Raw genomic sequence first — 11044 nt, 5'->3', positions numbered from 1 at the left:
CTGCCCGCCCGCCCGCTCGCTCCCTCCCCGCCGCCGTGACGTGGGCAGCGCCGCCCGCCCGCCCGTTAAAGGCGAAGAGCCCCCGGTGCCCCCCCCTCGGCATTTCCCCCCCCCCAGCAGGCGCCGTCCCGGGGCACCAGCAGGGCGCGGGGGGCTCCGTCCGCGGCACCGGGGACCCCAGGGTGCAGAACCCCTCCGTGCACCCCCCCCCCGGCCTCACCCCCCCGCTGTCAGGCTGGGAGCGGAGAGGGGTGCCCAAGGCAGCCCCCCCACGCGGGGAGAGGCCCCGCGGAGCCCACGAGATGGGGGCAAAGCACGGGGTGGGGAGGGCAGCGGGGGCTGCCGTGGGCACGGAGAGGAGATGGGGACGCCCAGGGTGTCCCCAAAGGCCAGTTTGGGTGCACAAGGGCTCGGGTTTAAATCCAGATTAAATCCAGATTAAATTTCCCACCCCACCCCCCCCAAGCACTCGGCTGTCCCCGTGCCCTGCTTGGCCCTGGAGGGAGGGCTCCGAGCACAAGGAGCAGAGCTCACACGCTTTGCTCCCGTGCCTCCAGTGCTGCCCTGAGGCTCTGCTTGGAAATGTCCCCAAAAAAAAGAAGTGAGAGCAAAGGGGGAGAAGGGGTAAGGAGCAGAGGGGTGTCCGGGGGGGCTGGGGAAGGAGAATCCGGTGGGAAATAACAGGAAAGGAGATGCAGAAGAGGAGAGGGGCGGCAGGGACATGGAGGCACTTCTGGAGCACCCCCCCTTTGCCACGGAGAGGCAGCGCACGGGCTCCGTGTCCTCCTGGCCCCTTGCCTCTCCCTGGCCCATGCAGGTCCGAGGAGCTGGATTTGGGGTTCCCATTACCTGGTGATTCGCTGCAAGGACAAAAAATAAATTAATTATTTTCTTTTTTTTTTTTTTAAATGGGCCTTTGGGTTTCCCGGCAGAGGACACGAGGATGCCCTGCAGGACCCCTGCACCAAGCAGCCCCCAGCTGGGGCAGTCAGGGGGTGGCAGAGCTCCCTCCTCTTTCCTCCTTTCCCTCCTGGCTGCTCAGAGAGGGGCTCAGAGCTGGGCAGAAGGCCCAACCCAGCACCCCAAACCACAAAGACCCCCAAACCTGCCCACCTGCACCCCCCCCAGCTCCTTTCTGCTGCTCCCACAGCCCCCTGCAAGCCCCCAGACCATTTCTCTCACACTCTGTGGCTCTGGTGAGCCCCATTCCCCACAGCTCACGGTGACAACATAAAAGAAAACCCAGTAAAGAAACCCCCCCCACAGCCTGGGCCAGCACCCGGCCAGGATGGGGTGTGTGGGGCCACGAGGTGCCCTGCTATGGGGGTGAAGGTGTTTATAGGATGGGGGGGCACCACACACACAACCCCCTCAGCCCCCATCTGGCAGGCACAAGGCTCAGAGGCTGTGACTGCAGGGGAACAGGAGGAATTTGGGGGGCTCCCAAGGGGTCCTGGCTGGGACCCCCCCACCATCCGCGCACATCCTTAGGGTACGGGGGGTCCAGCCCAGGGCAGGGACTTAGAGCAGCGTGGGCCAGGTTCGGGAGCCCCCCCCTAAAACCCCACAGCCCCTTTTTTGGGGTGGCCCTGCCACCTCCTGGCCGGCCCGGGGACTGCCAGGCAGGGGGGGGACACGGCTGCGACACCGCCGGCTGCTCCGGGACGCGCAGCCCCTCGGGGATGGGGACAGGACCCGGTGCCACCCACCCTCCTCGGGGTGTCACCGTGTCACCAGCACCGTGGGCAGCACCAGGTCACAGCCCAGCAATCCTGGGGCAGGACCCTCCATAGGGGCAGCCCCACAGCCCCCAAAGCTGCCCCCTAAAGCGGGTGCGTCCGCACATCCCGACCCCAGTGCTCGTCCCACGCTCGCTGCTTTGCTCAGATCACGGCTTCAGCTCAGCCCCCTTCTGCATCCACCCACCGTGGAGCAGGATGACCTGCCAGAAATCCTAAACCCAGACTTTTTTTCCCCAAAAAAACCACCTCCCTCCCCTCCAAACACTGCAGACAGCGCCGCTTTGCTTCTTCGAGGAAACCAAGCCCCTCTGACTCCCAAGTTTTATTTCATTTCATCCCCTCCCGAGCAGAAAACACCAAGTGCCACGAGTTTTTTTTCACACCAAAACACATCCTCACCCACACCACGTCCAAGCCAAACTGCAGGAGAGCGAACTCGAGGAAGGACGACTTAAATACACTCGCTTAAAAACCCGACACTCCAAAGAAACCCTCGACAGCGCCGTGCCGAAGGTGGGTCCCGTATAAATACAGTGCAATAATTAAGGTACAATTTACAAGGGCAGGAGGAGAAGCCTGGAGGGAGGAACTCTGCCCGAAGTTCCCAAGGGGATGGGGTCGGGGCAGGATTTCCCCCCCCCCCGGCGCATCCTTGCTGCGGGATGAGGCCGTGGGGAGCACAAACCCAAGCGGCCACATCCAGCCCCAGTGCCTGGCTCCCAGGGGAAAAATCAGCGCAGGGAATGGGCTCCAGGTTGATCCCAGCATGGGGAGAGGGGGCCAGGCCTCCGCGCCCCCCAGCGAGGAAGGGGAAAGCAGTACAATTAGGGAAAAGCTTGGGTTTCTCTGTGCGGGATGCAGCTGGGAAGGAGCGAGGGGTACGCGGCGCACCCGGCTCTGCCGCTGGCACAGCCACACCGACCCCCCCAGCCTGCTCCCAGCTCCCCCCCGTCCCAGTCACCACCACCTCCTGCCCATTAAGCTCCAGTTCAGCCCCCCCCCCAGCACCGACAGCTCTCAGGGAGCCGGCACAGGCAGGAGAGGGGATGCTCCTTGCCCAGCAAGCAGTTTGCTGCCTGCTGGTTTAAGAGGTTCAGCGCCCTCCCCTCTTTAACAAGAGGTGATTTCATCTTTGCTAATATTTTTTAAGGCTATTTCAGCTCCGGGGGGGGGGAAGCACCACCTCGGTGGAGTTCCATCCATCGGCTCAAACCCCAGGAGAGCTGCACCCTGCCCCGTAATACCCAAACAAGCAGCCACCACCCCGAAGCACCAGCTGGACTGGGGAGCATCCAGAGCAGCCCCAAAATGTGACCCCACACCCAGCAAAGCCCCTTCTGGGCAGGGGTTTCTGTGCTGCCGAGGGGGCTGGGGTGCCCCTAACCCCATGCCATGCACACAAAGCCCCCCCAGGTCTGCCAGCAGCCCTCAAGCCGTGGGGGTGACGGAGGGGAGCACCAGCCCTGGGACCCCCAAACCCCCAACCAAGGCAGAGCCACGCAGGGCGCTGCGCTCTCCATCCCACCCACCTTGGGGACAGGCACGGGGGGGGGGACAGCAGGCAAAAGGGGGGTGGCATCGGGGAGCAGAGGCTCAGTTCTTCAGCAGCTCCCCCAGGTCGTACGCCTCGAAGAGGTCGCTGACGCCCTCGCCGTCCTCCAGCCCCCAGAGGTAGTCGTCCTGCTCCAGGGGGGGCGAGAAGGTGACGAAGGGGCCCGAGTCCAGGTAGGAGGGGGCGCAGGGCAGCTGGTCCTCCGTCTGCTGCAGGAGGTGCTGGGGGGAGCCCAGCAGCCCCGTCCCCACCTCCAGCAGGGAGCCGGGCCCCCCCGGGCTGGAGAGGGGCAGGGACGGGGACAAGGATGGGGCACGGTGCCCGTGGAGGGGCTGCGGGGATGCGCCGGGGGGCTCGGGGTTGTTTTGTAGGGAGGGGTGGGTGCTGCTGTCCTGCGGGGGGGGAGTGGTGGCGGAGGGGACGCCGTGCTGCTTGGTGGGGCTGTCCTCCGGGATCTCCTCGGGGCACAGGTACACCTCGATGGGGCCGTTGGTGCTCTTCAGGTGGAGCTGCAAGTTGTCCTGGCCGGGCAGAGCAGGGCTCAGGGGGCACCCAGAGCCCACCCCGCTGCCCCCAACCTGTGTGAGGTCCCAGCAGGGCATCACCCCACACCCACCACCCCTAAAGGACCCGCTCGGGGTCAAACAGCCCCATGGAGACACCCCAAAAGCGCTCGGGGCAATGCTGGGCTGCACCCGTGAGATGCCCCAGATGGCACCGCGGGGCACGGGGCGGGCACGGCAGCATCCTGGCACCGACCCCACTGCTGGGGGACAGCTCCCGGCCCCACACACACCTCGCTGAAGTCCGGCACCTCCAGCCTGGTCTCGGGGGGAGCCTTCACGGCGATCACCGTCTGCTCCTGGAAGTTGCTGATGGTGCGGAGGTCCTGGTAGGTGACGTACGCCAGCGTGGGCAGGGAGGAGGTATAGGAAAAAAATAAAAAAAAAAAGCAGGACCACGAGCGGGACGGCCCCAATTCCCCATCCCACAGCGCTGCCACCAGGCAAAGACCCCCCAAGGACACGCGGGAGAGCCATGCGGGGAAAAGGAAGGGAGAAAATAGGACTCGGAGGGGGTCCCCCAGCCCCCCGCGGCCACAAATCTCCCCGGGCAAGGATATCTCTGGTTGTCCTCGTGGTCCGTCAGCTGCCGGAGCTGCAGGGCGCAGTCCTGCAGGAGCTGCTCCAGCGCCCGCTCGCCCTTGGCCAGCTCGGCCAGCTCCCCCCGCAGCGCCTGCTGCTTGGCCGCCACCGCCGCGTCCTCGAAGATCCCCGTCCCCCTGCGGGCGGAGAGGTGAGGACCCCCCGTCCCCCGAGCCGCCCCCTCCCCAAAAAAACCGACCCCGCGCATCCAGAGCGTCGCCTACATCCACTGGATGTTGTTCTTGGACTTCTTGCGGATGAGCTGGATGCCCTCCAGCACGTTGGTGATGTCGTAGATGCGGCGCTTCTGCACCCCCAGCACCTCGGCGGCGCGGTTGAGGTCCAGCACGCCGTCGGCCGACTCGCTCAGCAGGTGGATGAACTTCTTGGTCAGCAGCCCCAGCGAGGTGTCGTAGCGCGTCTTCTCCCCGGGGGATTTGGGGGCTGCGGGGAAAGCAGAGAGCCGTGTCCCCCCCACCCCATCATTTCCTTAGCCTGGGGCGGAGGCGGCACGGGGCTGGCCACGCTGGGGTCGCTAAACCTGGTGGAATCCCCAAACTGGTGGAAAAATACCCAAGAAAGAGCCCAGATCTGCCTCCCCAGCCCGCCACCCCATCCTCCAGGGGTTTTTCTGCCCGCACAGCCCTGCGAAACGGGGGTGTCCCCCCCCCTCGGCACCCCAACTTACTCCTGGGGCTGGGGAGCTGCGCCAGGGTCCTGCCCTTCCCCTTGGGCGTGCGGAAGTCGAGGCCCTCCAGGTCCAGCTTCCGCTTGGCCTGGAGCAGGAGAGAAAAACCCGCACTGGGGCAGGGCCGGGCTCCCCCCGGAGCCCCCCCCCGGAGCATCGCGGAGCCCTGGGACCCCTCACCAGACACCAACACCCCTTATGGGAAGCGCTCCCGCTCGGCACCCCGGTGCAGGCGATGGGGCCACCAGGGATGGTTGGGGTGGGGGGGCCGGACCCCCCCACATCCTCCCAATTGCTTCCTGCCCGGGGAAGCCGCAGGGATTTCCCCTTTTCCCCTCGCCCCCAGCTCCTGGCACGGCTCCGGGGGGCCGAGCCCTGGGAACGGGAGGTGCCGGCACCCACAACTGCTGGGAGGGGGCGGCGAGAACAGATCCTGCCCCCCTCCTGCGGACCCCCCCGGGTGGTCTGAGGGGCATGGGGCTGCTCCCCAGCACCACCACCCCGCCACGGGGACCCCGCCGCCACCTGTGGGTGCCCCCAGCCACCTGCACCCAGCTGGAGCAAAGTGGGGGGGGGGGGGCAATGGAGGGAGGGGGTCCATGGGGTCCTTGGGGAGGGGACACCCTGCCAAGCAGCTCCTTGGTGTAACCCCCAAGGGACCCCCCCCCCAACCTCCAGCATCACTTTGGGACCCCAGGAAGCAGAGGGGGGGGGGCAGAGCAGAGCCGGGGGTGTCAGCAAATCGCCCCCCCCCCCCACAGCAATGCACACAAGGACCCCCCCCATCCCCTCACACAACCACGAGGACTTTCCCTGGAGAGAGGGGGGATAAAATTTGGCTCAGCAGCAGAAAGCAGCCCCCCAGTGCCCCCCCCCGGTGCCTCCCCACTCCCCCCAGAGCTCCCTATCCCCCCCCATCCCCCCCCCATCCCATACCTGCTCCCAGGCCGGGCTGTCCCACAGGGCCCCCCCCAGCACGTCCCTCATGGCAGCGGGGTCCCGGTGGCGGCTCGGCACAGCTCCGGCTCCCCGGGGAGCGCACCCAGCTCCGTGGGGAGGGGCAGGAGAGAGGCGCCGGGGGCTGTTTTCCGCCCCCCCAGGGAGCCAGGTCCCTCCCGAGCTCCTGTGGGAATTCGCTGCCTCCCCCGCACCCCCCCCCCCACACACACCCGAGCAGGTTTGCCCCAATCCCCGGCTCTGCCCCCGAGCTGCCGGCACCCCAATGGGGAACGGGGAGCGCATGGGAAACGCCTGCCCCACAGCAGACCCCGAGCAGCTGCCAGCGAGATTTGGGGTGGGAACGGGGAGGGGGGGGGGACACCCAGGGCCCCCCTCCTGCTGGAACCCAAACCCTGACCCCCCTGGACACCCCCAGCCGTGGCCACCCGCGTGTCCCCGTCACCAGGAGTGCAGGGCTTTGGCTGCTCCCCCTCTCCTGGAGCAGTGGGGAAACTGAGGCACGGAGCCGAGCCAGGAGGGGGGGGGACAACTTGGTCCCCTCGTGCAGCTGGGGGGGGGGGGCTCCAGCCAAGGCTGGGACACGGCCACCAAGGACAAAGGACAAGGGGGTCCCCTCCTGCGTCCCAGCTGCCACCCCCCCGGTCGGGCAGGATTAGGCACACGACAGCTGAGCCAGGCACAGCCAGACCCCAACGGGGGGGGGGACAGGACGGAAAGAACCAGAGCAGGCGGCCAAACCCCAAGCCCCCCACCCTTGGGGACACCGTGGGACCCCCCCAACACCACCCCCAGCCTGGGGAGGGGGCACCGCAGCGCCCCGATACGGTGCTGGGGGTGGGAAAGGAAGCGCCAGCAGGAGCCTGAGGTGTTGGGGGGGGGGGGATTAAAAAAAAAATAAAAAAAAAAAAAAAGGGGGGGTCCGGGCCCCCCGCCAGCTCCTCCTGCCAACAGCCCCGGCGCCAGGGGCTACACCCAGCGCCCAGCCCAAGCATCAGAGCAACCTCTCCCCCCGGGGGCCGCGGGCGCTCCTCCTGCCAACGCTGGGTTTCAACAGCGCCGCTGCCTTCCCCGGGCTTGCCCGGGCTCTGCCCGTCACCGCCACCCCCCCAAAAACACACACACACACCCAGGGCCCCCCCCCTTGGAGCCAGCCCCGCCACCCCCCCACGCTCCCCAGGGCGTGGGAAAAGCAGCACCCGAAGTAAAAGGGGGGTAAAGGGGGGTACGATGGGCCCAGCTGGGGGGGCACGGGGCACCCCGGGGTGCCAACACCGTTTTGGGGACGTGGTGGTGCCAAGGGTGCTGGGTCTGGCCATGGGATGCCGCCCTCCCTGCCCTTTGGGATATGGGGGGTGGGTGTTTTTTTTTTTTGCAGAGCCCCCAGCTAAAGCCAGGTTTTGGGGGGCTGGAGGTGGGGAGGGGGGGGTCAGCGCCCAGCTGTAGGATGGGGAGCTGGGAAGGATCGGGTCTGGGATGGGGACGGCAGCACCCTGGGGTACTGCTGCCCCTCTGAGGGTCTTGGGGCATCTCTGACCCCTCCAAAAACCCCAAATCCTGCACGGAGCAGGGAAGGGATGTTCCCAAATGAGAGAAGCTGAAGGGGGGTGGCACGGAGCCAGAAGGAGCCCTGGCAGCGGGGTGGGGGCCCACAGGGTGCCCACCACCCCCACGCCCATCTGCAGCACCCCAAAGTCACCCCTCCGCTGGGTGGCTGTGGGATCGGGACAGGTCAAGGAAACCCCCCAGTAAAGCTGGGGGGGTGCTGAGGGGTTCGGTGCCCCCCCGAGGGGAAAGGGCACCACTCATGGTGCTGCCACCCCCCCCCCCCCCGCCCCAGCTGCTCTTTGCACTGCCTTGCCCTGCCCGCTCGCACCGAACCCACAGCGGACTCTGAACCCCTTTTCCCCAGCACAGAGGGGGTGGGGAGGGCCGGGACCCCCCCCTCCTGCAGGCTGAGGCGCTCCCCGAGGCTCCTTGGCAGCCCTACAGAGAACCTACAGGGATCCCATATGGCCAACAGTGGGGTGGGATCGGCCCCGGCTGACACGGCTCCGAAATGGGGGGAGAGGCGTTGGCCAATTCTGGGGACCCCAAAGCAGACACCGAGGGAAACCTGGGGTCTTTTGGGGTCACGGGGGACACCCGGCCTGCCTTCCTGCAAGGGGACACGGGACCACCCGGGGTGGGCTCCTGGCCATGGCCACGGGAGGCAGCTGGGGCGAGTGTCCCTGCCTGTATGGCACGAGTCCCGCAGGCAGGTGGGAGCGGGGAGGAGGCTCCTTATCTGCTGGCCCCGGCTCTGCACACAAAGGTGCTGCTCGGGAGCGTGCCCGAGCCACCAGGGCCACGAGCCACTGCAGCGGGGTTCCCAAGAGCAGGGTCCCCAGGAGTGGGGTCTCCAGGAGCGGGGTCTCCACCTCGATGCGCACCCCGCAGCCAGCACTGGGACTGACCAGGACCCCCCAGCACAGAGCGAGGTGCCCCCAGCACCACGGGAGCCCCCCCCGGAGCTGTACAGGGTGGGGGGACGTGGGCAAGGAGCACCCCGAGCACCCCCCGGGCACAGCACCGAGCAGGGGTGGCAATGCCAAAGAGACCCCAAAAAGCCCTGCGACAACGCAGGCGCTGCGTTTGGGGGGATTTGGGGTGTTTTATGGGAAGGGGGGGCGCTGAGTGTCTCTGAATATAATCACCCCCAGCAGCACAGGGCACGGCATCCCACGCTGTGCGGAGACAAAGGCGGCCAGAAGCAGCTCCCAAAGCCGGGGAGGGGACAGGTGGCCCCATAGCCCCCCCCCGGGACGGGGCCGTGCAGAAGGCAGCAGCCAGGACAGACCCACATGGGTTTGGGGAGAGCAAAAAAAATAATAAATAAATAAAATAAAAATAAAAACTCTGCCCCCACCGCAGCGCCGTCCCCAGCTGGCACCAGGCATCAGTGCCCAGGGAAGGGGGGACAACCAAATAAATCGGGACGCTGCTGGGAGCGAGCGGGGTCTGGGATGGCTCCAGCCCCGGGGAGAACAGAGGCGCACAGTGAGGGCTGGACGCACGCCCGGGGCCGGCAGGAATTAAATGCCAGCCCCAGCTGCCAGCGGGACCGGGCAGATTTTTTTTTTTTTTGGGGGGGGGGGGGGCCCCAGGAGAAGCGGGCCCCGATACCGGGCAGCCTCAGTTTCCCCATTTGGGACCCACGGGTTGTGCGAGCGCAGCGCCTGTCACTGCTGGGTGACACGGCCCAATGGGGCTGTCACCGGCACCCCCCCCCAATAAATAAATAAATTAATTAATTAATTAATAAAAATAAATAAAACAGCCCTCGAAAAATAAAAATAAAGCAGCTCCCAGCTCGGCTCCTTCCTCCCAAGGAGGAAGAGGATGGTTTCACGTCGAGCCCCCCCCCCCCCACAAAAAAAACACCACTGCAAACCCCGGGGGAACCAAGCTTGGGCGGCGGAGCTGCAACGCCCCAGCCCCGTGTGCCCCCCCCCGGACGGGTCACGGCAGCAACCCAGAGCGGGAGGGTGGGGTGGGGGGGAAATAAATGAAAATGTTTAAAAAAAAAGCAGAAAAAGGGAGAAAAGAGGAAGGCGGGAGGCAGCCGGGGAAGTTGAGAAACGCCCGTGCCCTGCCCCCCCCCCCCCCCCCCAAGGCCCGGCGGTGCAGGGGGACCCCCAGAGGAGCTGCACGACCTGGGGGGGGGCTCCTGGCATTGCCCCCCCTCCCCTCCTTGCTCCCCACCCCATCCCCTCTTTGCACCGGGCCGGCAGCTCCCCCCCTGCCCCCCTCCCATCCCCCCGCCCCCCCCCCCCCAAAAAAAAATAATAAAATAAAGCTGGGTTGGGGGCGCAGACACCTTACCGGCAGCCGTCCCGCCGAGGCCGATCGGAGGGTCCTGAGGTGGGGGCTCTGGGGGGTGGCGAAGAGGCAGCCCCCCCCCTGCGAGGAGCCCCGGCTGCAGCAGGCTGCGGGCAGGGGGGGGCTGCACAAAGCGGAGCCCCCCCGCTCCGAGGAGCCCATGGCCGGCACGGTTTTTTTGGGGGGCCGCTGGGCAGAGGGGGGCGGGAGGGCCGCGCCCCCCCCCGGGGCTGGGGACACTCCCCGGGGCAGCCGCAGCATTGCAAAGTCCTTCCGAGAAGCCGGCCCGGGGGAGGGATTTGGGGGGGGGGGGGGGAAGAGAACCGAGCGGCTCCACGGGGCGGGGGGGTCACGGCATCACCGGCGGCTTTGATTTTTTTTTTGGGGGGGGGGGGTCGTGGGAACCCGCCGGGCGCGGACCTAAAGCACCCCGGAAAAAAAATCAAATAAAAAATTCAAAAAAAAAAAGGCGCGGGGGGGGGGCAGGAAAAAGGAAGGCGGAAAAGGCGCGCTCGGCCCTAAAAACACCGCGTTTCGCCCCAAAATCGCTGCGTTCGGCACCAAAATCACCTCGCTCGGCCCGGATGGGGCCGGAGGGGGCGCGTCCCGGTGCCCCCCCCGCGGTTGTGCCCCCCCCCTCCGTGCCGGCCGCTGCTTTTCCTCCTCGCTCTCCCCGGGTTTTTTTGGCCTTTTTTTTTTTTTTTTTTTTTAAGCGCCAAACGCCGTGCCGCGAAATTCGGATTTCCCGCGGAAAACGCCGCGCGCTGATTGGCTGCCGCCGCCACCGCCCCGCCCCGCCGCAGCCCGCGGAGCCGCGCGGCAGGGAGGGGAGGGGCCTCGTATGCAAAGTAGGGGGCGGGGCTGAATTGGCGCCACCTGCTCGGGTTATCGGCGGGTGGGGACTGGGACGGACTGGGACTGGGACACAGACGGGGACTGGGACTGGGACTGGGACAAACTGGGATGGGGTCTGGGACAGGGACTGGGAGTGGGACAGGGACTGGGATTGGGATAGACTGGGAATGGGACTGAGACTGGGACTGGGATAGGAACTGGGATAGACTGGGTTGGGAACTGGGATTGGGACTGGGACTGGGTT

General features: G+C 66.5%; 1 protein-coding gene across 1 annotated transcript; it reads right to left on the bottom strand.

Moving 5' to 3' along the window:
* Nucleotides 1–3335: 3335 nt before the first annotated feature.
* Nucleotides 3336–10107, bottom strand: LOC116498201 (transcription factor E2F2-like). The gene is made up of 6 exons (XM_032202460.1): nt 9949–10107; nt 5128–5215; nt 4664–4883; nt 4418–4576; nt 4091–4205; nt 3336–3815 (listed from the first exon to the last, which is right to left on the bottom strand). Exons 1-6 carry the CDS (start codon nt 10105–10107, stop codon nt 3336–3338), a joined length of 1221 nt encoding a protein of 406 aa, XP_032058351.1.
* Nucleotides 10108–11044: the final 937 nt, after the last annotated feature.

Source organism: Aythya fuligula, chromosome 23, assembly GCF_009819795.1.
Source record: "Aythya fuligula isolate bAytFul2 chromosome 23, bAytFul2.pri, whole genome shotgun sequence".
Lineage (NCBI taxonomy): Eukaryota > Metazoa > Chordata > Aves > Anseriformes > Anatidae > Aythya > Aythya fuligula.
This window is presented reverse-complemented; position numbering and strand designations above follow the sequence as displayed.